General features: G+C 52.2%; 9 protein-coding genes across 9 annotated transcripts; 5 read left to right on the top strand and 4 right to left on the bottom strand.

Moving 5' to 3' along the window:
• Positions 1 to 3,949: 3,949 nt before the first annotated feature.
• A1O5_10253 (uncharacterized protein) lies at positions 3,950 to 4,489 on the top strand (the record flags this gene model as incomplete). The annotated part of the gene is made up of 2 exons (XM_007750830.1): positions 3,950 to 4,313; positions 4,413 to 4,489. The coding sequence occupies 2 exons, from the start codon at positions 3,950 to 3,952 to the stop codon at positions 4,487 to 4,489; spliced, it is 441 nt and encodes a 146-aa protein (XP_007749020.1).
• Positions 4,490 to 5,509: 1,020 nt separating this feature from the next.
• A1O5_10252 (uncharacterized protein) lies at positions 5,510 to 6,487 on the bottom strand (the record flags this gene model as incomplete). Its single annotated transcript, XM_007750829.1, has 2 exons — positions 5,510 to 6,036; positions 6,220 to 6,487. 2 exons carry the CDS (start codon positions 6,485 to 6,487, stop codon positions 5,510 to 5,512), a joined length of 795 nt encoding a protein of 264 aa, XP_007749019.1.
• A 763-nt stretch (positions 6,488 to 7,250) lies between these two features.
• Positions 7,251 to 8,326, bottom strand: A1O5_10251 (uncharacterized protein; the record flags this gene model as incomplete). Its single annotated transcript, XM_007750828.1, has 3 exons — positions 7,251 to 7,561; positions 7,632 to 7,920; positions 7,967 to 8,326. 3 exons carry the CDS (start codon positions 8,324 to 8,326, stop codon positions 7,251 to 7,253), a joined length of 960 nt encoding a protein of 319 aa, XP_007749018.1.
• A 1,457-nt stretch (positions 8,327 to 9,783) lies between these two features.
• On the top strand, positions 9,784 to 10,693 carry A1O5_10250 (gluconate 5-dehydrogenase; the record flags this gene model as incomplete). Its single annotated transcript, XM_007750827.1, has 2 exons — positions 9,784 to 9,902; positions 9,961 to 10,693. 2 exons carry the CDS (start codon positions 9,784 to 9,786, stop codon positions 10,691 to 10,693), a joined length of 852 nt encoding a protein of 283 aa, XP_007749017.1.
• A 90-nt stretch (positions 10,694 to 10,783) lies between these two features.
• Positions 10,784 to 12,504, bottom strand: A1O5_10249 (uncharacterized protein; the record flags this gene model as incomplete). Its single annotated transcript, XM_007750826.1, has 4 exons — positions 10,784 to 10,834; positions 10,884 to 10,989; positions 11,047 to 11,225; positions 11,320 to 12,504. 4 exons carry the CDS (start codon positions 12,502 to 12,504, stop codon positions 10,784 to 10,786), a joined length of 1,521 nt encoding a protein of 506 aa, XP_007749016.1.
• A 418-nt stretch (positions 12,505 to 12,922) lies between these two features.
• A1O5_10248 (uncharacterized protein) lies at positions 12,923 to 14,059 on the bottom strand (the record flags this gene model as incomplete). The annotated part of the gene is made up of 1 exon (XM_007750825.1): positions 12,923 to 14,059. One exon carries the CDS (start codon positions 14,057 to 14,059, stop codon positions 12,923 to 12,925), a length of 1,137 nt encoding a protein of 378 aa, XP_007749015.1.
• A 531-nt stretch (positions 14,060 to 14,590) lies between these two features.
• Positions 14,591 to 16,498, top strand: A1O5_10247 (uncharacterized protein; the record flags this gene model as incomplete). The annotated part of the gene is made up of 6 exons (XM_007750824.1): positions 14,591 to 14,944; positions 14,995 to 15,284; positions 15,380 to 15,744; positions 15,796 to 15,934; positions 15,984 to 16,195; positions 16,257 to 16,498. The coding sequence occupies 6 exons, from the start codon at positions 14,591 to 14,593 to the stop codon at positions 16,496 to 16,498; spliced, it is 1,602 nt and encodes a 533-aa protein (XP_007749014.1).
• A 303-nt stretch (positions 16,499 to 16,801) lies between these two features.
• On the top strand, positions 16,802 to 18,712 carry A1O5_10246 (uncharacterized protein; the record flags this gene model as incomplete). Its single annotated transcript, XM_007750823.1, has 1 exon — positions 16,802 to 18,712. The coding sequence occupies one exon, from the start codon at positions 16,802 to 16,804 to the stop codon at positions 18,710 to 18,712; it is 1,911 nt and encodes a 636-aa protein (XP_007749013.1).
• Positions 18,713 to 19,673: 961 nt separating this feature from the next.
• Positions 19,674 to 20,354, top strand: A1O5_10245 (uncharacterized protein; the record flags this gene model as incomplete). Its single annotated transcript, XM_007750822.1, has 1 exon — positions 19,674 to 20,354. The coding sequence occupies one exon, from the start codon at positions 19,674 to 19,676 to the stop codon at positions 20,352 to 20,354; it is 681 nt and encodes a 226-aa protein (XP_007749012.1).
• Between the last annotated feature and the right edge of the window lie 3,571 nt (positions 20,355 to 23,925).

Here is a 23,925-nt window from a genome sequence, read left to right as displayed (position 1 = left end):
AAAGCCAAAGCCGGGCAACAAGGAGAAGACCCTTAGGGGCTTGAGGGGGAGGAGCGGCATGCACGAAAATTGACGAACGGGTAGCCGGGAATGGCACCGTCTAAGGCAAGCGAAAGATGGGGAGCGGCCAAGAGGAATGGGACGGAAGGCGAGCCTAAGGAGCCGCTTGTGCAAGGGGGAGCCTCTTATATGATTGTTAAAGCTGGTTAAAGGGTTAAAGACGGGCCGCTATACCACCTAAGGTTTAACTAGCATGCTTAGCGGCCACAGTGGCCTGCAAATACTCCTGCGGCTTGACGTCGTTGATCACTCACTCCCTCGTCCCGATGGACATCATTATCTCCTAACCGAAGTCGAGAGTCATGCCGACATTCAAGTTTCACTTACTTTATTCCAATTCCAAGGAGCCCAGCAGGCTTATCGCACAGAATTCTCTCGAACACAATCCTTCTGGTGCCGCAAGGCGGCCCGTATGCGGCGTAAGTGGGTGCCCACCGAGTTGGCTCAGAAAGCCCTCCTCGGCCGCCAAACTCATACCAACACCTGCCCCGACCTCCTCCAACTAATCCCTCAGTGAGAATCGAGTTGACCTCAAAACAATCTGCCTCTTTCAATCCCTCGTCGAGTCACATCTCAGACTTCCGGCGAGTCACCGAGTGGGGTTGAGTTGTGGGATGGTGACATACTAGCATACGAGAAAGATCGACGCTCTTAGTTTGCTCGCCGGTTGAATAACCGCTGGAGATTCGAATCTTTTCAAGAATCATTGGTGTCATCTGAGGTAGGTAGGCTGACCGGGCCTGCTACTCGACCCTCTAGCGCTGCCTGAGAGTCGCCTGAAGCCTGTCCTGCAAGCACACTATAACAAATGGAGGGACAGAGCCTAATTATCCCAAAGACTTACGTGGTGTCAGCCCACCAACTGTTCTTCGAGAGTGTTCATAGGTAAGCCTTCTGAGATGATTAGAATGAACACGCCCTGCGGCTTGGGCGACGGCAACGGACATCGTTGCAAGGGAGAAAGCGAGCGCTAACGACCCCGATATCTTTTCGCGGCCCGTAATCCTGGAAGCAAGATACTGTAAGCCCTTGTCCCACTGTCCGTGTCCTTTCTGTCAACACCAGACCCCTATGCAGGGTCCGCATTTACTCCGAGCCGTGGAGACCCTGCGTCGACCAGATACGAAGTATATAAGAAGGGTTCCTCCTCAGGGTCTCGTGTGGTTGTCCAAGAATGGGTGTCGGTCGCCATGTTGTAGACCAACCAGGGTTGATAAACAGAAGGGCATCACACAACCTGTTTTGCTAAGCTTGCCCCAAACCGCGAGGATCAAAGATATTCTTCGTCATGAGGAATTTCTGTTGCAGGAGGCGAAAAATGACAAGCCTGGCGGAGAGCACAACGACGTCATCCATCACGGGGGGGGGCAGCACCAGCGGATGGCTGTTTCGGTCAAAGGATCGCCCTCTAACTAAGTACTCGGTAAGTGCTGGGTATCCGCAGTGTTTCACCAGGCCACCGAGCCTCACTTCTGGTTGACCCCCAATAGTCAGAGCAGACCACGTCCTGCCACGTCTTAGAGGCTTTAATGAGAAGATCTTCACGCTCAGGAATCGAGGTTGCTCCCGTGCGGCAACATCTTGTGGCTTCTCTCATCTCCAACGGGATTGTGCAACAACAACGGGCTCCCCTTCCCTGAGTTGAAGCAACGCATTCCCTAGCATATACTTTATTTTATGGATTCTGAGGGGACCACGCCCCATTGGTGATGCGCTGGTGGTCTTGTAAATCCATAATCTTTGCAATTTGCGGGTTTGACCGGGAAGATGAAGATCATCTGCCCAGTTACAAGTAATCCTCATTTGTTGCTTGAAGTTTTCTATTCACATCCAACGTCCTGTTGGTAATTTGCATACAGCTTTGCCGCTTTGAAAAGCTGGCACCCTCTATCCAACTTTCAGAATGCTTTGTTCTAGCGTTCAATGCCCAATACCCCGCAAAATGGTGGTGCGGCTTGGAGGAGGAGCAGTGCTTTGCTCGCGAGGAATCCTGTTTGACACAAGCTAGACCAGGAAAGGTCTGAGCGCCTTTGCTTTGGCAAAGACTCTTTGTGTCGAGCGCAAATGGTGCTCAACATGTAAGTAGTCCGTACCTATCTCGGGGTGAAGTCTGGGGTGTTCTACATACCAGTTAACCGTGGAAGATTGGTTGTCAAAAGTCCCAAACTCCAATCGTATTGACTGCACAAACTTCCTGACATGAGTTATGTCGCCATTCTTCGACAGATAGCCACCGAAAGTCATGTTCACTGCTAAATCTCAGGCCGCTGGCGAATCGACAGGATGTCTCAGTTCAATGGAAAGCAGACTCTGCCAATGAGGATGCTGAACCACGACCATGGAGATGGCAATGCCGCCATTCCGGCTTCTTCATTTACTCCACAGCTGCCAGGAAATTCTCGCATCGTCAGGCGGAACCGGAGAGACCAAATGAGGTACCAATCAACCCATAATTGGCATTGTATCTGCCGAAAAGCCGCAAGAGGGAGCGGTCAGGGCGCGAATGACATCCCTTTCGAACTTACCTATAAGAAAATAAGGTCGATTTGCTCCTTCGGCCGTGGACTCATGTTCTGTCACTCACAATACGGTGTCGCTCCCGTCACTTTTGCCCGGAGTGATGGTGCCCATTCTGGGTATCGCTGAACGGGACTTCCGATTGCTGCGAGAAGTTCTTGCCCCTAGATTGTCCACAGTCGTAGAGGCTGTGGGTTTTCAGGATATTTGGGTATGCGATAAAAATCGTGCCAGAAAGACCATGACGATCTCCGTGACCTTGTTATCCATGGTGGTTGAAGGGGAAGCACTGAAAAGTGTCCTCTTAAATGGCCGTGGAGGGGAAAAAGCCACTGTGTTCGGATCGTGATAAAGTATGCCAGTCCGAATGAGATTGAAAATAGGCCACGACCTTGCTCGTAAGTGTATTCACTGCCATTGAGTTGAGTAGACTCGTGGTGCGGAACTTCCAGGATCTCCTCGTCCTCTTGCGTCCCATCTAGGTCCGCAGACTCGTACCATCGCCTCCTATATCAACGCGATTGGCGCAAAACATTCTCCAGAGGTGCTCAGGATTGGTGCTCTGAAACTTCGAGGACTCTGCTCTACCGTAGCGTCATACGGTAGGACTGGAGATGGGGATGAGCTTGGGATGAGCTTGAGAAAGCAGATCACCGCGATGGTCGACGGGGCCAAAATGAGAAGCTTCCGAGCGGGTGATGAGAAGGCAAGAACTCACCTTGTCGACTGACTTTGTTGTCTCGTAAATTGAGCTGTTTTAAGACTCTGAACTCCCGTGACAAAGCAAAACTCCCAATTCAGGCCCGAAGTGCTCCAGCCATACTTGAGCAGCAGTTCTCGAGTCTCTGGGCATTTCCCGCCCCCCATCCCCTCTTCCCACGAAGGTCTTGCAGTTGGGAGTTGGTGGTATTGATCGGAGACCTTCGCCAAATCAATGCATCCGTCGGTGTTTGACTTGCGGCCCGATGAGGACAGAATTCCGCGGTCTGACAAATCTCAATTTTTTTTTTTTTTTCGCACCAGATGGAGAGAACATGCATCTCGTCAAATCTCGTGCAGCTTGTGCCTGCTCAAGGCAGGACCTGACTGTGCCCTGACCTAGAGACATTCCCGTCAGACAAAATCTCACTCGTCGTGGGTGCAGCCGGCCCAGAGCCCGACAGCTGCCCCTCTCCTTCGGCGTCTTTTACCGTCTTCAAAATCTATCGTCAGGCCATGTACTGGGTACCTTCCTCAACACATCAAATTGGGAAGCGAGCGCGAGCCACAAGGAAAGAAGGAAAAGAACAGAGACAATAAACTAGAGCGGCCATCCTCAATACCATCGCCCTCGTCTCTTCAAAACATCCCACCCCCCGTGAAGCCATCAAGCATGGGATCCCTCGACTCGTCGTCGCTAATCTCGGGCATCGCCCACGTGAACCTCACTGTTCCGGTCGGTACGCTCAACCAAGCCAACGAGTTCTACGGGACAACCATGGGTCTCACGCCCCGCGCGGTCCCACACTTGCAAAAGGCCACTTTGGCGTGGTTCGACATTGGCTCGTCCGGCCAGCAGGTGCACATCGCCTTTGGCGCGCCCTCGGATTTTCAGAAGCTCTCATCGAGGCACCCGTGCTTTAAGTTGGCGTCCCCGGAGGCGCTTTTGCAATTGAGGCAGAGGATCTGGGAGCATTTCATCAGAGGAGGCGAGGCAGCGCCGACCGAAGCGGATAAGCCCGGAGAGGTCAACTCTGGTACGTCTTACTCAATTACTACTCTTGTGATGCTTGTATCTGGTGATGCCTGTGGTGTTCCGGAATGATTTGGACTAATGCTGCTGATCGCCGCCAAAGGAGCCCAAGGCGTGGAATATCCGCAACGCTTCTTCGCGAGAGACTATGCTGGGAATAGGCTGGAGTTCAGCGTGTAGACCTTTGGATCCATCACCCCGGGGCGTCCAGCCAGAGAGCGGCGAGGAGTGGCGAATTGAGGTGACACAGACAATGGCCCTCAACAAAAAAGACTCGGGATGGGTGCCAAGTGCCCTGAAATATTAGCGGTGCATACTGGTGTGTGATTGACGACTACAGGATGGGGAAAGAGACGATGATGATGACACGATGGCTTTAACGCCTGTGGACATTATACGTCTGGGGCAGTGGCAGTATGTTCAGCATCACTGCAACAGAGGAAGGGGAATCGCGTGGGCGGCTGGAGGAGTATGTTGAACCGGGATTGATCCCACGTTCTTTTATGACCCATGTTTTACTCACCATCTCATCTATCCCCCATCGATACACCAAAATACGTGAATCCGATTGCGCATCTATTCGAAGTCGTCGCTTCACTCGTCATTCTGTCTTTACGTAAAGCATTGAATGGGGCTTTTATTCAAGCATGTCCACAGCACATCAAACGTGTCTGAGCGTGCGCAAAGCAGAGCAGATCGCGCCTCCGACCTTCCTTCTGCTCCATTCATTCGCCGTCAGTGTCTAATGTTGCAGCTGCTGCTGCTGCACCCGTTATGTCCCCGGCCACAGCTGAAAGCAAGTTCCACCCTTTCCCTCGAAGCCAAGTCTTGTCCAGAAAAGAGACAGGTGTCCCTTTCATTTAAAAAAAAACAGGAGGCCCCTTTGCCGATGGTTTCCCTGTTTCTGGTCTCGTTTCGTCGCCAAGACGCCACCGGACTTTCTTGTAGCAGGGACAGTAGAGTAGGCTCTCTTGCCGGGTTGCTGTGTAGGCGTTTTCTTGATCTGAACAGAAATCGAGCTCAATTGTGTGTGTGTGTGTGTGTGTGCGCGCCATGTGTTGGTGATATTGATCCGCCCGGCGATAGACAAACTGACCTCGCATCCTCTCTGCAGCTTTGCTCTGGTCTGCTCTTAATATGAAAAGGCCATCCGCCCATCCACGTCCATTTCCACACCACTAAACCGCTCCCTGTCCATCTTCACGCCCTCCACGCCGTCGCCATTGCGGCTGTCGTTGTGGGCGAGGGCGTGGGCGTGGGTAGAAACGACTCGCCGGGCCCGCTACCCACATCGGGCCACTTCTTGTGCCACAGATCGCAGTTTGGATCGAGCCAATTGCCCGAACAGTTGGCAATTTGCACGCTGTACATTCCACAGCCGGTCAGCCAGAAATTGACACCGCCAAAGTAGTGGCTGTTCCACTGGCACTTGTCGATGACATGGCGGAGACCGGCGCGGCACTGGTCCTGCTGGACGTCCAGGTCGCACTGCGCCGGAGTGCCGGACACATACGTCACATTATCGATGACTTTGGGGTGCCAACGCGCGAGGCGAGCCGCGAGTATGACCCCTGAGAGTTCGGTAAGAGTGTAGTTTGGCGTCGTTGCCGCGGACGCGGTGGTTAGACTGGCGTTGCTGGATGGTGTGTGTGTTCCCTGGACGTCGGTGTCCTTGACCGTGACCGGGATGAGGTCCGTAGGATACTCGTTGGCGTCGAATTCATGGCCTACATCATTGAGAGTAGAGATGAGCCGGAGAATAAAAAGACAAAACGAAAATGGAGTAAAATCATGGCGCAAGAAGACAGATGAGCCTCTAAATCAGAACAGGGGAAGTCAAGGATGCCAAGACCGAAGAGAATGAATGCTAAGGTCAAGGTGGTAAAGGGGCATGGCTCGGGATAGTGTACCTTGCGCGGGCAGATTCCCCGGCTTGTAAACTTCATCACAGAACAGATCCGCCAGCTGGGTCGCCGTTGGAGGGTCGATGTACCAGTCGCCGCCCCCTGTGGCGCAGACTGCAAATGGTGTGTATACCTCAGTGGTTGTGGATGGAGTTGGCAGCGTTGTCGACCTAGAAAAGGTGGAAGTCGTGGTGACGGCAATTTGAGCCTGGACTGAGGAAGTGAATGTGTAGAAGGCGAGAAGGACGAGGATCGTAAAGCGTTGGGTGGCCATTGTGCTTGGTGTGAGGTAAAAGCGATCTCAACGGAATGGGTAAGCAGTATTGAGGCGAGAAGGTGAGACGGAGTTGATGATGGATGGATGCGACTCGAGATGGCCTCGCAAGTCAAAAAGTAATGTGTAAAGGCGGAAGGTCAAGGAGGAGTGTGAGCGAGGTGAACGATGTACAAACCTGAGTTTTTATAGATAGATATATTAGTACATGTCAGCCAAGGAGCCGAAGATGAAACAGAGAGAGATGAAGGGAAAGCTAGGGGGGCCTTCGGAAGAGTACAAGGCGTCCGGTAAATGTATTGTCAATAATAAGTTTCTTTTTCCCTCCGTAAGGCGCTTGATGTGGGAAAGCCGAAGTCTCGTGGGACAGGGACTCTACGGTGACACAGTACAGGACGCTGGTACCCAATGTCAACAGGAAGCAAACAATTGCCAGACCTCGACCAGGAGAGGGAGAAGAAGTCACATGAGCTCTGATATCGACATTCGAAGCCATATTGACGGCACATTTCAAATGGTCATCTCCGTCGTGAATAGTCTCCACAAGTTCGATGGTGAGTCTGGAATGAGGTGGAGGGGGAAACGACATTCGGTCAATGGTCATATCAGCGTTTGTCCGCCGAGTTCCCTAATGGCTGAGATTGTCCTCCAGCCTCGGGGGCGGGAGCAAACAACTTGCACATTCCGGTGCACCAGGGTCCCAGGGTCCATGAACCAGGGTGTTATGGGCCGACGTTGCCTGAACAGCGGTAAACATCGACTTTCAAAGTCTGGAGGAGATAGGGGTGTCCCGTGTCTGGTTCAGCAACCACTCGACACCGTTGACCAGATTGTGAACCCACTTTCTATTAATCGACAGTTGCGGGTACATGGACCACCAGAGGTGCGGTACGCCAGGGTATATTTCCACCTTTGCTTGGCCGCCTGCCTCTTTGATCCTGTTGCAGTAGAAAATCGCGCTGTCTTTCCAGATATCCATCTCGGCGACCTGGTAGAACACCGGGCCTAGCCCGGCGAAGTCCGTCTGGGTCAATGGAGTAACAAAGGGATCGCAAGCGTCGAAATCAGATATTTCTGTATCCTAGCCGTGAGCTTTTTTTTTGCCTTTCCGGCCATGGAACAAAATATGAGGGGCTGTGCTTACGGCCATAGAGGATGTTCATCTCCCGAGTCGCGACCGGGCCGTTCCTATATCTTTCCCAACTTCCATTTGACAAGTGTTCTGGGAAGAGGACCTTGTTGTTCCCTTTCCTGTCAATATAGCTATGTGGCATGCCGGTACACATGAAGAAGTGCCCTGTCAGAGGAGGCTGTAACTTGTCGTCTCTTGCAAGGATGGTAGCCATGCAGGTCAAATTCCCGCCTCCCGACGCGCCGCCGGTGAGGAAGCCCTTGGACAGGTCCCCACCAATGGTCTTTGAGTTGACCGATACCTATCACTGTTCAGTCCAAGCAAGGGGCGATGGATGGGCCACGCACCCATTTAATGACATCGTAAGTATCGTAGACGCCAGTAGGATATGGCCATTCCGGGGCGAGGCGATATGCAACACTGACGATAATAATGCCCAACCTCATACACAGCAGCTGACAGAGGAACTCCTCAGTGTCCAGTCCGCCCATGCACCATCCCCCGCTGTGCGCATACACCATGACGGGCCGGGTCCCAGAATGTGACTTGGGGCGATAGATCCGAACCGTGACCGAATGTCCATCACGAACGGCCACCGACCTGTCATCTTCCGTCCAGAGGACTTGGCTACCCAGCGTCTCTTTGACGAAAGGGCTCTTCATAAATCGAACGTTGCCTTGAGCGTGGATCCGACGCGTTGCAGGCATCTTGTCAATTCGAGGCAGGAAAAATTTTGGCATCCCCTTTTCCCTCCATATCTAACATAAGGACATTGTTAGGGGGACGTCGATATTTGTCTCGTTGACAGCCGTACGCACCGCAGCAAGCTCGGAGTCTGTCTCTGGGGGGATAGTATTTCCATCGTTGGCCATTGTTGGCAATGTTGCGGTCAGTTCTTTTAATTCAGTGCAATTTTTGAGAAATGGAATTTTCTGCTGACAGAAGGGTTCCTTAAGCTGGTATATATCGAGCCGAGATTGGCGATGATGGATCTGTCCACGGATTTATATAAGCTGAGCAGTTAACGCGGCTCTTGACTCGGAAGAAGCACAAAAACAGGCATCGTAGTTGGCTGTAGAGCAACATCACCGGCGGACTTGGGACCCCATTAGCAGGATGTTATAAGACGACGCGGCCCAAAAAAGTGGCCGTAGCCCCGAGAACAATGGTCGAAACCCACCAGCCCATTCTAGATTGGTGCTCCTTACTGGTCTTATGTACTCGTCCATTAGATAAGGGCCCACGTCCACTGTCAGACGTCTTCAGGTGCGCAGGGGTCAAAGTCACAATGGTAAGACGATAGTGCGGTGTGAACGGAAACGCGGCACCCTTCCTCTGAGACCCATTGAGCAGGCTATGATGGACGATGGCGAATAGCATCAGATATGTGTTGTATATGTGTATACATACATACGTCCATAGATTGGATATGGCGGCTGGATGTCTAGGTCCTTGTCAGGCACGAGGCCCACCAGAGATTCGCCCTTTTCTTCTGTGAGGACCAAGGTCGAAGGGAGCGAGGAGCGTACCCAGTACATGTACTCGGTCTTGGCGAGCTCGGTACACCGAGGCAGAGCAGTTGACGGCGGTGTCACATGACATCAACACTAGTCTATTCCAGGACTAGCATGGAGCTGCCTGGAGGCACCTCGTTTTCCTGCAGTAAGTCGACTCCCTCTTGCTCCCTGCAACTCTTCCGCATCTTCTTTCTCAGATACTCGGTACATGGACAGATACTCAATAGATAACGTCTTTCTACTGCTATGGTTACTACGACCATTTCTCCCGGCTTGCTAGCTAGATTTTGACCGGTGGGTTGTTCAATTGGCCCTATCATTATCTGCACCTCCCATTGTACTGTAACGTCGAACTCTCTGCTTAAGTTCAAGCCTCGGCTGTTTGAACGGCGTTGATCCCAATCCAATCCGTCTGGTGCTTGATCCACCGGAATCGCGAACCTTCTACCGAGTAATCATAGATGTTTTGATGACAGCATCTCGTCAATAGTTCGGCTATTGACAATTGTATATCTGCTGGACCTTTCCCCAGACAGTGTCTGCGACGACAATTATACCCCGAATTCTTGCATTATACACAGTCGGATTGCTGGGTGAGACTCTCGGCCGAAAGAGACAGACAGACAGACGGCCAGACACCGACAAAGATGGGTAGTGCTGAACAGGATGTCGAGCTCAAAGACTTCGAGAGCATATTCAGCCTCGAGGGCAAGGTCGCTGTCGTGACCGGCGGTTCCCGAGGATTGGGCCTGAACGTTGCCTCCGGGTAAGCTAGACAACGTATTCGCCGTCCATGTCTCATGCACTGATTCCTTGGTCAACAGATTCCTCCAAGCTGGCTGCTCCAAAGTCTACATTACCTCCCGAAAGGCCAAAGCATGCGATGAAGCCGTCGCCGCTCTCAATGCTCTTCCCAACAAACGACCCGGCGCAGTCGCCATTTCGGTTCCCGCAGACGCCTCCAAAATTTCAGAGATTGAACGGCTGGCGGCCGAGGTCGCAAAGACGACCGATCACGTCGATATCCTGTTTGCAAACGCCGGTGCAACGTGGGGAGCCCCGTTCGAAACGCATCCCGAAAACGCTTTCAGCAAGGTCATGGATCTGAATGTCAAGAGCGTGTTCTACACTGTTCAGAAATTCGCGCCACTATTACAGAAGCGAGCGAGCACAGAAAACCCTAGCAGAGTCATTGTGACTGCAAGTGTCGCCGGCATCGGTGTGGGCTCGCTTGGAGAAAATGCCACATATGCATATAGTGCATCGAAGGCGGCCGCCATTCATCTCGCGAAGAACTTAGCCGTCGAGCTAGGCCCGAGAGGAATCATCACCAACGCGATCGCCCCTGGCTTTTACCCTACCAAAATGGCGTCGGGGCTGATGGAACTGCAAGGTGGGCAGGCCGCATTGGCTGCCGAAGTACCAAATAAGAGGCTTGGGCGTCCTGAGGATATTGCTGGATTGGTGGTGTTTTTGAGCAGCAGAGCAGCTTCCCACATCAACGGTGCCGTCATCACAACCGATGGCGGCTCGGTGCTCTCACGGGGCAAGCTATAGAGAAAATTGTCGCAATCTAAGAACAGATTCTCTGTGCATTTCGCTCTGATCGCCGCTCTGAACGCAAATTCGCCGTCAACACCACAGTCATCACTCGACAGGCGTCAATCTGATCATGAGCGGCTGAAGCTTCCATAGAACCTGTTCTAGACATCAGCAGAAACATGACGTCCACGGAAGAGACACTCACGTAGAACCTGGCCTCTTCGACCCATGTAGGGTGATCTCCATCAAGCTCCATGTCAAAATGCCAGAGCAACTTGGCTATGACGAGCCGTGCTTCGGTGAGAGCCACCCTCGCCGAACATCAGTAAAAGCACAGACTGCCAAAAGGACAGACAAAGAAATCTTACTGTTTGCCAATACAGTTTCTAGGCCCCAGGCTGAATGGCTTGAGAATCTCATCGGCCTGTAATCCGGACGGTCCCTTGTCTCCCATTTCATCAAGCCACCTCTCTGGCCGGAACTCCCTGGGATTGTCGAAGAATCGCCCCGACCGACCCATATGCCATTGGCCCATTGAGACGTAGGTCTGTGGACACAAGTTTTATCGTCAGCGGACGGGTGCTTATGGAGCAAAAGATAGGTTGGGCGACGATGAGCGGGTGGTCGATGACTTCACTTACTCCTCCCGGAACGACTTCGCCGGCGATCAGATGTCCTCCCTTCGGCGTGGTCCGGGGCGTGATGTAGCTAGCGACGGGGAAGATCCTCAGCGACTCGTCAACGGTCGCCTTCAGGTAGGGTAGGTTCGAGGTTGCTCTGATGGTGATCTCCCGACTGCTCGCGAAGCTCCGTCGAATCTCGTGTTGGAGCTTCTTCATAACGCGCGGCGTCTTGCAGAGGTGATAGAACGTCGCACTCAAGCATGTGCTCGTCGTCTCGGCGCCTCCGCCAACAATGAGCACGGAATTCGCGGTGACCTCCTCGTGAGTAAGGCGGTTGCCGTCCTTCATCTCGCGCATCATCAAGCCCACGATATCGGGTCTCTTCTTCGCTTGGATCTCCTTATTACCATCCGTGTTTTGTTGCTCGTCGCGATCAAGCCGCTGTTCAATCGCCGTGGTTGCCGCGTTGAAGAAATTGTCCCTCTCTTCTAGCTGCTTCTTTGTCAGTAACGGCATTAGCATCCCCTGGGTGATACCGAAACGGCGAAACTGGTTAAAGATTGTAGCATTTTTGAGGCCCTGTAAGAGAAAACTCGGCCAGGGATGCATGCGCCGGTTCTTCAGGCAATCGAACTCCTGATCCAGCGCCAGTTGGCCGATCACGTCGTTGAGTGTCCACAGGAACCATTCGACCATGTTTTGGGGGCCCTTTTCTTTGCACACCTGGGCTAGCTGCGTGCAGAGTAAGTCGACGTAGTGCTGCATCACGGGCTCGACTTCTAGGACACCCGAGTTCAGGAACGCAGGGTTTGCGAGGCGCCGCAATCGGGTGTGCTCAGCGTCGCTGGCCATGATCATGCTCTCGGGCATCTTGCGCTCATCAGCCGGCGGGAAGTGGAAACGAGTTTTCTGCAGCTGAGGTCGAGTGTTGTAGATCTGTGGCCAGGCTTCGGGGTTTGTGAAGGAAAGCTCATCGGGCGCGATGCGGACTATCGGCCCATAGGCATCATGTATGGCGTCGATACATTTGTACAGATCGCCACATGCCTGGTGCCAGGAAGCCGGAAGGCGGGAAGCTCTCCATAGCAGCGGCCCTGGGTATTTGGCCAGTGGGTGAAAAGGTGAAACATTGTAGATGAGTCGCAGGAGTACGAACACGATAAGCTGGAGGAGTGAAAAGATCAGCACCCGCCTCCAAGCCATCCTTGAGATATGTAGTTCAGAACCTGGCTTACTGCCGAGAGAGCATATATCCAACACCAGAAACCGAGCAGCGCATAGTGCTGGATAGAACTGATGTCGATTGTCATGGCCACCTATTGAAATGCGTCGAGCAAAAGAGACCAAAATCTCGAGCATTAACGGTGGGCTGAACGAAGGCTCCAAATATGGCGATAGAGGATATGGACATCGTCTACATTTTATGTTATACGAGAACATGCACCATCTAGAATCTCAGCAGTCCTCGAATTACGCATGGTCTCTTAGTGCTTATGATCCAGGATGGAAAGCGGGGCCTGTTCGATGCCTGTACCGAATAGTTGTAGACATGGCTGGGCTATATGTCTTGGTGTATTTGTACTTCGTACTCGCCATCCATGTCTCGGTCTGCGCTGTTCTACTATCGGTACAGCCTGAGAAATTCCACCAGAGCCATCATTGCCATCGCTGGGCCATACGGCATACTGGTCCGTTCGATGTCCAAATAATGCTTAAGATCCTTTCCCATCCCTGTTCCGAAGCTCACATCCAACAGTTCGCCATCATTGCCGATTCGTTGTATCACAGCCCTGACAGCCTTCATTGCGACGTCCATATATTCCTTTGAGATGTATCGCTTCCGTATGGATTTCAGAAGACCATAAGCAAATCCCGCTGTGGCGGATGCCTCCTGATAACTACCGTCCTTCTCTGACACGTCGAGCAACGTCCGCCACATGCCATCAACCGTCTGCAAGGTGCGCAGAGCTCTGCATTGTGCCTGCAAGACACTGACCAGGTACAACCTTAGGCCGTCGTCCGGAGGAAGGTCCAAGACCTCGATGAAATCCGGAATAGCAATCGTCAACCAACTATTCCCTCGAGCCCACCTGGCTCGCGCAAAGTTGTGACCTACTGTGCTAGGCACTTTGTCAACAAATTGCCAACCGTGGAAGAAGAGCCCTGTCTGAGGATCGTAAAGGTACTGGATGTGTAGCAGGAATTGTCTTTTTGCTTCTTCGACGTAGCAGGGCCGATTGAGCAGTTTCCCGATTTTTGCCAAAGGCATGACAGTCATCATCAGTGTATCATCCCAAAGTTGATTGTGGTTCTCTTCGAGGTACGTGATATGTTGCATCCCCCCAAAGGTAGTCCGAGGCAAATCATGCATTGCCCATTCAGCCCATGAGTCCAGCCAGGGTAGATAACTTCGTTCTCTGGTCTCTTCGTACAGATATGCGAGAGTCAAGAAACTTGCCATGGTGTTGATGTTCTTGGTGGTTCCCTCGGCTAACCTTGCAGCAAACCAGTCTTGCATGGTCTTCAGCGCCAGTGGTGAGGAGATCAGCGCATGATATTGGTACAGGCCGTACAGAGCGACGCCATGTGTCCATTCCCAATCACTCCATCCCTTGGTGTCAATAATCCGTCCGTCAGGCAGTTTCAGAAGGAAATGACCGGTCTCATCCTTGATGTTGACGAGATTGTGAATCAGCAATTCGATTTTTTCTGAGAGATCTTTGGCACTTAGTCCGTCGATGGTCAGAGGCGTTGGCATGTTTTCTCCCTGCTCTGCTCCTGTCTAGGACCCCAATATCCTTCTTTACCCCCTTTTATCGCTGCTGTTTCCTTTCAAGAGTCTTTCTTTGCTCTGGCATCAAATGCACCGAGATGGTCCGACAATATGATGGTGGCTTCTGCAGCCAAGATTTGGTGCACAGGAAAGTACCTCTTTTCCGGGGTTCTCGTGCCCGACAAGGCACAGATCAACCTAGCGAGACGTGGAGAAGCTTGATGCGGACTTTCCCCGAACCTCCACCAGCAGCTCATTGAGGCAAATTCCGGAGGAGTTCAACCGAACAACTCACTTGGTCGCAGAGCATCTCTTTCTCATCAATGGAAAACACAGTCGTATTCGGTGGAACCTCCGCCGAGGGTTTCGTTCGCTTCTATCCCGAGTAGCATGGAGAGCAACTTCAAATAGGAATATGGTCCACATCTGGGAGCCTCTGAGAACGAGGGTCCATATTTCCATCAAGCCGGAAATATCGAGTCATTTGCCCTGAAGACCTAGTCCTCTAAAAGAGCCATGCCCGGATCAGACAAAATTGTCGCCGACACCGTTACCTCCACAGATGGCACCCAGAAAGATGAGCTGGAGAAGCAGGACATCTCTCAAATCGAGAGAGTCGTGTCCGGTGGCAGCGATCTGCAGAAGGACTTCATCGATTATGACCGTATCGACAAGGACGTCGCGAAGTATGCGAACGCAACTCGCGTCGAGATCTCAGAGAAAGAAAATAGGCGCCTGAGGCGGATGATTGACAGGCGCATTCTTGCTGTCATGGTTCCGACCTACTTCCTTCAGGCTCTTGACAAAGGAACCATGTCGTTTGCATCGATCATGGGCATTCGAGAGGACCTCAATCTCCATGCACAACAGGTGGGACCTCGTCCCCAATTCAGAGTGCAGGAACTGACCACCGATTCCAGTACTCATGGCTCACGACCTGCATCTATATTGCCGTCCTTATCGTGGAGTATCCCACAAACTGGACGATTCAGAGGGTGCCGATTGCAAAGTATCTTGCTTTGAACATTTGTCTGTGGGGGGCCATTCTTGCTCTCCACTCTACGGCGAACAACTTTGCCACGATCCTCACGTTGAGGACATTGCTCGGCATCTTCGAAGCTGTCTGCCAACCCAGTTTTCTCATCCTCAGTAGCATGTGGTACAAGCGCGAAGAACAGGCCGAAACCGTGACCTACTGGTACATGATGAAGTAAGTCTCCCGGAAACCCCCTATCAGTTGTCGCAGAGGCCTTCGAGGTTTCTTGTCTTTCGAGATAGACATTTTCAATGTTAACGACAAAATAGTGGAGGTCAGCAAATTGTGGGTGGTCTCCTTGCATATTGCTTCACCCAAATTCAGTCTGGTCCTCTGAAATCGTGGCAAGCAATTTTTATTACTTACGGATGTTTCTCTGTGCTTTGGGGGCTTTTTGTGGGCTGGTGGATGCCTGATTCTCCGATGAAAGCCAAGTGCTTTTCAGAGGAGGACAAGAAGTTGATGGTTGAACGAGTGAGGAGCAACCAAACAGGACTGCAGAACAAGAAGTTCAGGCCAGAGCAGGTCAAGGAGGCATTCCTGGATCCGCAGACGTACTGCTACTGCCTCATCCAGATCTGCACCACTCTGCCCACTTCTGGCCTCGGTGCTTTTGCGAACATAATCATTACAGGTAAGTACGGAATCACACGTGCCAGGTCTGGAAATACTTACTTCCATCAAGGGTTCGACTTCACCGTCCTGCAGACACAATTACTGGCGATGGTCCTGGGCGCCGTCATAATTGTCATCTTGCTTACTTCGACCTGGCTCGTCAAGAAGTTCCGCCAGAATTGCCTGGTGATGGGAATTTTTGTCATACCGTGCGACCTCCCCATCGATTTTCCCTGTATCTGGCTGACGGGATGGTAGATCTTTCGTCGGCACCGTTGTTCTGATGAGCGTACAGAACACCGACACGGCAACAAAGGTGGGACTCCTCATCAGTTACTATATCGTGCTCTCGTTCTGGGCTGCTCAGACACTGGCGATGAGTATGATTTCCCGAAATGTCGGAGGACAAACGAAGAAGTCGATCGTCGTCACAATGAATTTTGTATCCTGGTGCACGGGGAATGCCGTCGGTATGTCAACTTCACCGCCACCGGCAACGACCACATTGAATCGCTGACTCTGCGTCACCAGGTCCGCAAGTGTTCCTATCTTACGATGCTCCGCGTTATTTCATTGCCTTTAGCACTCATCTTGGCTGCTATGTTCTTCTTGTTTTGGTGATTGTGTTCCTTTGGTTCCATCTCAAGCGGCAGAATCGAAAGAAGGATGAGTTAGCCTCTGCCGGGATTCAAGAGGCTAAGGATGAGACTTATGTGCACGCATTCGACGATTTGACGGACCGCGAGAACCCCAACTTCAGGTACATTTATTGATGAAAGGGGCGAGGGGTCAGGCGCAGCGGCCCAGTTGGACTCTGGGAAAGCGGTTGGCGCATGACCGATTTGTTTCTGTCTGACCGAAAGTCGCACAGAGAATTCAAGGAGGTTCAAGGAGGTTCAAGGAGGTTCAAGGGGTTCCTGCCAAATGAGGGCAGCAGGATGGGAAAGTCCGACGTCAGACGATAATAACCACGTTGCCCTGCGCAACATGCTTAATAAAAACAATGGAGTGCTTGCGCTGTGCACAGGCCTCATCGCTGCGCACATGCAATCACTCAACTTGATTGTCGTCGTATGATGGCGAGGCGCTCATCTTCAATTCCATCTTCCGTGCACGACGGAGCAGAAGTATGCGCCTTCCAACACTCCTCTCCGCTTTCTCTGCAGCAGGAGCCATCTTCTTCGTCTTCTTCTCCACTTGCTCCACCGCGGACCAACGTCTCCCAAACTCACGACTACAATTTCTCTGGCGCAGTCTACGATGAAAGCACCTCAAACTCGGAGTCAGAGGCCCTTTCGCAGCCGGACCACGGGTATGAAGACAGCATTGTGGACGCCGACCACCGCGTCGTCTCAGGATGCTCATCGATTTCCTCTTTTCCGACAACAATATCACAGTCCCTGCCTTCGAGCCGAGAACAATATGGTGGCTCTCGTACACCTTCGAAACGCGACTCATTTGGTTTCTATTCCTATGAAAAAGCAGCCGCCCCCCACCCCGCTACAACGTCCCCAAGAAACCTCCGAGAATACCACTCCGCTTTTCGCCATGCCAGCAGTGTCAAAGCTCTGCAAATGAAAGACGAAACCATGAGTGACACACACAGTGTTATAAGACACCACAGACGGACCGGCTCACAAATGTCGTCATACAGTCAGAGGAGTTCATTTTCTATTCAGACATCTCCGGCCAAAAGATCAAGCCGGTCACACCACACCTCACCCCTGAAAGGCGGCACCAATCTCAAGAAGGAATTCCCTCTCATACTCTTGCATTGTACATTGTTGCCACCCAATCAACGCTTCCAACCCTCGTCTCAAGAAAATGCAGCTCTGAGCGAATTTTTGCCAGAGGAGTACAAGCAGCGTTGGATCGCTTTGCGAGACAGGCTGACGGATGTCGAGATCAACAGTAGAGGGGTACTGATCCCTCACCCTAGGGATGATTATGGACTTCTAGAAGAGCGACTCTTGGAAAGCTTGGACCTTGAGAAGCCTCGCACTCAACACAACCATTACTTCAACGCGGGTGGCAGTAGCGCAGACAGCGGGTTTGAGAGTGGGAGCCTTACCGACGATGAGGCTGATCTTGATGGTTCGGCTCACCTCAAGTGTCCAGACTGTGGGAGTCATTTACGCCCAGAAGCGATGAACCGCAGGTGGGATGTCAAAGTTTTTGCTGCCAATGGCCTAATGCGGGCTGGTGCATGGGCTGCAGCATGGCAAGAGATGGAGAAGGTCGACGTGGAAATCAATGTTTGCCTGCCAGAAGAGATCTGCCAGGAACTCGACGCAAAGCTTGCATTCGTGGACGACTCGCAGGTTGAGACAAACCCGCCAGACCCCGGAGAAGCAATTCGAGAGCCTGAAAGCATAACTTCTCGCGAACGAGAAGTCTACGGTGAGTTCGGACGCCTTGAAAGTGAGATTTACACGATCAACTTCGCAAAGCAGCCTGTGTTGGAATCAGAGCCTATGCAGCCACCACCTAGCTCAGGGTCTTTCGAGCGAGACACGCAGGCCCAGATGGCTGCTCCTGGCAGGCAACACACCAAAGAGACCAGAAACCTTCTGATTGTCGTCCTTAGCTTCTTGGTATTATTGTTTGCATTGACAGGCAGACGAGAATCCAAGAAAGAGAGCCCTGTACCGCCATTGCAGTGTACGACCCCACTGACAGAAGTGCTCACTACCACAGTCACGACAACGAGCATTGCTGTCTCAACAACAACGCTGACAGCCTCCATCATTGCACCGGTACCATATGAGTGTTCCCTATCAGAAAGGGCCGATAATCTGACGGTGGTATCAATGGAAAGCTCGACCGAACAACCCTCAGCAACGGATCCATCCCGTCCGCCCCCAGAACCCACGCAGAGGGACGCAATCAGCCCAGAGATACCACTGAGAGTTGAACTAGAATACGACGAGAATCACTCCAGCTTGGCATCCGAACAAGGTGGCTCGGAAAATGAACTCTCTGTATGACTCGACTCGACTTATATGGCCGAATAGTGAAATGAGCCATAAAGGGAAGTGAGGCCATGCAGGGGGCTCAAATGATGTTCTTGGGCATGTTGAATGGAGACTGATCAAAGAATCTCTCAGTGGCTGCCGGGGATACCGACTGAGTTGAAGATGATTACGTACGGTCAAGTCAGGTGCCAATGGTGCCAACAATGCGGCTGACCATGATGATGTGAACGTTGGAACGTTAGGCTGATGGTTTTATATTTGATGAGAAGTGATTGGCAAACATGTGGCATTCTTTTCCGCGGGTGGCAGCTCTCCTTGGCGCCTTCAATGGCCCGTTCTCGCCCGATCGCATTTCGGTCCCAATGCTCCCTGCCTTCTCTGGCTATAATACGGAATAACGACTTCAATTTCTTTGCTGATTATGAGTCAAGCGGAGCCTCACGGTGAACCCCGTCCGGTCTCAAGGTCCCTGCCGCGGAGGTGCTGGAATTTATTTGCAGTCAGCCGGAAAGAAACCATATGCACATGTCCCAGCCGCGGGGAGAGGGCTGGAAGCAGATGTCAAGACACAATTGTCGCAACAAGGCAATGTCCGGCTTTGGTCAGCTGAAGTGACAAGCCTCTTTTTGCGCTTCTCGGCTCGCAGAACCTGACCACTTACTGTCCGGCGACATAAGGCTGAGGAACTCGCCTTACGAAATTGGCGCCATTTTCCGGTTAATCTAACCACTGCCGAATCGGTCCGGAATGCAATTGTGGGCCAAGCCCCCCCTGAATACCAACGTTGTAGGCTGCTCGGCTGGTAATATTATCCTGCAACTCGTCTCCTCCCAGATATGAAAGATTTCCTCAAGTCTCTTACCCTGTGTTGGCCTGTCCATAGTCGCCAAAATATACCGTCAGAAAAAGCACGTCTTCTCGCCTTGCTGGTTGCCCACATCGAAGTCGCAACATCTTGTTGCCAAGCAGCCAGATGGCGTCGCCAAGGCTTTTTGACCTTCCATTGGAGATTCGTCTCGAGATCTACCGTCTCGTATTTGGCCGTGGAAAGGCCGTCATCCAGGCCACAAGCGAGGATGATAGTTGCGCTCTGTTACCCCAGCTCGCAAAGTTCGGGAACCACTCGCCAAGGTCGTCCCAGCTCTTGAGAGTCAACAAAACGATCCTCTTGGAGGCGCGGCCAGTCCTCTATGCCAACACGGTATTCCATGTCATCAACCAGGCCTTTGCGGGAAAGTTGCCAACCCGGATCAGCGACGGTCATCCATGTGCGTCGCACATCAAACACCTAATTTGGCAGCTGGATTGTGACATGCTAAAGCATTTTTACCACGAAGACCTTCAACTCGACCTTGCCGGAGTTGGCCATTGGAGCAGTCTTGAAATACGGTGTCGAGCCGAGACGTGGCGGAACTCGTTTCTGGGCGAATGGTGTGATCGGGAAGCTTTCATCAGAGGCAGGGCTCAAATGGTTGAGTATGCTCAAGTGTTTTACCATGCCATGAGCAGCCGCAAGGGAGGAGGGAGAATTACCTTTGTTGAAGATCGAAGTCAGTTGGGGCGTGGGCGTATCATCTTGAGACTGAACAGCGGCCGAGTTGGTTCGGCGCAACAGCAGTCTTTGGATGAATTGTTGATCATCGCCACCCCATAATCCAACGGCTTGGCCCCCCTACTGATTCCACATCGATGGAGGTTCAGCGTGCTGGGCGAAGTGACGACAAGGTGGTCAACTTCGGGCCGATGGGTCTTGCCAAAGCAGGTCGGTCCCTTTTCTCTAAACACCAGGGTGTTAGCTCGGAGCGAGGTCCCAACAAGCTGGGAATGGTCGAACGCCTCTGCCGATACATACCACTGCGGGATATTATTCTTCGCCCACGGGGTACAGGGTCTCAGATTTAGGAACACCGTCCTGTCTTATACCGGTCTCTCTCGATTCGATGCCTTGCTGAATTGTGGGACAATTTTCAAGGGTGGCAGCGTTCAGGGTCTTCAAGGGGATGAGAGCTTGGTCGAAGAGGGATGGGCGACTGACGCGGCGATCAAAGGTCTTTTGGGGGCACGAATGAATGTAAACACTTGGAGAGATTGTAGGCAGGCAGTTTGATGTGCGGCAGATTGGCTTGAAATAGCCTAGTTGCCTAGACGATGGGCTAGATCTCCGAAGTTCGAGTTCGGTGCGAGGGCGACAAAATCCAGGTGGATTTTGCTAGCTGGTGGCCTTGTTAGATCGGGAGCGAGCCATCTTTAAACGGGCAGGGCAGGAACTGGCCTACCAAGGTATGCGCTTGTGGATAGATGGGGGAGACTCGCAAATGGTAAAAGCCATTGAGAATCTAGAGTCTGACGTGATGCGGGAGTCGCCGACAGCAAGAAACAGCAGAAACAATCGTCAACAATTGGCGACTGGGGGCGGGTTTGGCAGTGACGCAAGAGAAATCCGGATCGCTCAGGCGCGACCGCAGCTTTTTTGCCCTTTTCCCTCTAGTGGCACTGGGGCACTGGGGCACGAGGGCACGAGGGCACGAGGGCGCTGGGGGACTAGAGCACTGGAGCAAGAGTAAGTAAATAGTGCCAGTAACAAGTGCCAGTACCGGGACTACTATTACGAGGTACCTCCCCCAGTACCCGAGTATAAGTAGGTTACTGGTCTGGCTCGCTGGTCCATACTAAACCGACTAACAAGTACAGGGTAGCAACTTACTCCGACCCACCTCCACGTTTCACTCTTCAGATACCCAGTACTTCTAGAGCTGCCCTTTCAGGCCTTGTTGTTGAGGGGCGATGGATTTGGATTCCTTTTTCGCAGTCTTGAGATTGGACAGTCCGGAGGTCCGAGCTTCAGTCGGTGCCGTCATAGGGAAGGCCTTTTCCGTCATGGTCGCTTATCAGAGTTGGAGTGGGTGTTTGTTTTGTATTCCTTTCTTTCACTTGTACTTCGTACTCCCTACAAGTCTATCTCATCAGCTCATTTCACTTCCGCCTCAGTTCCCCTTCACTGTCCTAACAGTTTTATAACAATTTCTCTCGGAAATATGGACCGAGCGTAAGTCGAAAAGCCCTTTTTGGTGGGCGAAGGCGAAAGGGGGGGGGGTTTCTTTTTCCAAACATCGTACCACCTGTAAATCCTGCACTACCTAATATGCATTGAACTAGTCGATCGTACCTAGGTAAGGACAAGCACAGAGTACTTGGTACACGAGTTACTAGTCCTGGGTATGTGTGCATGTACCGACAGTGGTAGCGGTAATTTCAGCCTTGGAGGAGGAGCGGGTGTCACAGTCGAATCTCGATGGTGTTGATGGCGGCGACCACCAGGGTGAGCTATGTAGTTCCTGCCAATCACTGATCAATTGATTTCCAACCCTTGACAATGTGGCTTTTCTCTCTTCCACTTTCCCCTCTTTCGTTTTCTCCCTTTTCATTGTGCTGTTCACTTCCCTCTTCATAGCCTCTTCCCTCTGGGACTTCCGTACTGACTGTCCGGACAACTAATCCTGTTAGCCTGTTCCCTGCAGCTTCCGCTCCCCTTCAACGGCCACTTGCATGCCCGCCCTCCTCCCTCCATTTTAAAGGCCTTGCATTGTTTGCGCTGCAATACATCAGCCGCTAACTGTTGTTGGCTACTCTGTGTAACCTGCGATCCACTGCCATCCAATCCCTCTGGCTCTCTTGACTCCCTTGGGTTCCCTCTGGTCACTTTTGGCTTCACTTTTGGTCAGCTCGTCCTGCCTCTACCCCGCAATACCGAGTACTAACGGCGATTCCCTCGTCATGCACGCCCCGTGCTTCTCAGCATGTCTTTCGCCAGCGTGTTCATTCCTCGCTACTTCGGTCCTAGGTCTCGCAAAGTACCTCGTCTCCCTGTTTCCCCTCCTTTCGAAACCTATCTTCACCCACGGCAGTACATGGTCACCAGGTATCGATCGCGTCGAGTCTCCCCTCCCCAGCTACCGCCACCAACTCTCCCCTCGACGTACTGCTCCGTCCTTCCCGATTGCGAATAACTGCTGGGCACTGCTGGGCACTACTAGGAATGGACCACATGCGCACCAGTAGTGACGGAGGAACCACGAGCTCTACAAAATTGACTCCATCATCTGACCCACTGCAGCTGGACTCACCCAGTCAGCCTCATCAACATGCCGTCGCTAGGTATCGCGACCTACTTTGTTTGCACTCTGCAACCTGTTACCCCGTATCGCCCCCTTCTGAATCGCAAGGGAGTCCGGACCCCTCTTTTTTTCGTTCCCTTTTGTTTCCCTCCGCTCGTTGATCCCTCCGGCATATCGAACAAGCCTCGTGTCTCCACCTCCACCTCGTTCTTTATCACCACCATCACCACCACCACCACCACCACCAACAACCCCGGTCTCCCAAGCGCTGTCACTACGGTCATGGCATGTGCCTTGACGCTCCCCATTTGATGCCTCCTAACGCCTCACGAGACCGTTGACAACATTGAGTATCTACAGACGCCCACTCGATCCAGGAGAGACAAAAAAAAGCTAACAACAGCGTAAAATGAAAAAAAAAAAAAAAAAGTGACTCGTCTACTTTTCTTCTGGTCCATCCATTACAAGCTCCCTGGTCCTCCCTTGCAGAACCCCTCCCCGCCCTCTCTTTACCTCTTCCGCTCTAATGAGCTGGTACTTCTGGTGTAGCTCATGTCAATCCTGCTTTCTGCTTCCTCCATCTGGTCGGTTTTCCTGTCCGAGTACATGAACGACACCCTTTTACCTCCGGCTATTCTAACCAGTGGCTTGCACATCTCTGATCCATCCATCCCTCCCCCAGGCTCCCAAGTCTAGACAACTCCTGTCACCGCTCCTCTAGTGGCGGAGGAACCAGGAATCCGAGAAAACAGGTACATATGATCGACGACCCATCTAGTCTGCTCCTTCTTTGATACTTTTCTCAGGCCTGGTGCGAGCAAGACTGGAGCAAAACCGAAAAGGTTTAATCTAAAGAAGACGACGAGGAGGAGAGGAGAGAAGAGAGGAAAAAAAAGAAAAACAACCAGAAAACAGAAAACCAGATAAAGGAGGACTCTTTTCTCAAAACCTGCACTATTGTCGTACCGCCTCTTCGCTACTGTGCCGCCTCCTTCCTCCCTCCTGCATTGGATTTGCTGGACCTGATTGGCCTTCGTTTGCCTTGTTGCACTTCCTCTCCGATCAGTGGTCACACCTTCCCGCTCATTCACTCTATTCCCAGTCTCAGCC

The sequence above is a fragment of the Cladophialophora psammophila genome (genome assembly GCF_000585535.1).
Source record: "Cladophialophora psammophila CBS 110553 chromosome Unknown aczJe-supercont1.19, whole genome shotgun sequence".
In the NCBI taxonomy this organism is placed as follows: domain Eukaryota; kingdom Fungi; phylum Ascomycota; class Eurotiomycetes; order Chaetothyriales; family Herpotrichiellaceae; genus Cladophialophora; species Cladophialophora psammophila.
This window is presented reverse-complemented; position numbering and strand designations above follow the sequence as displayed.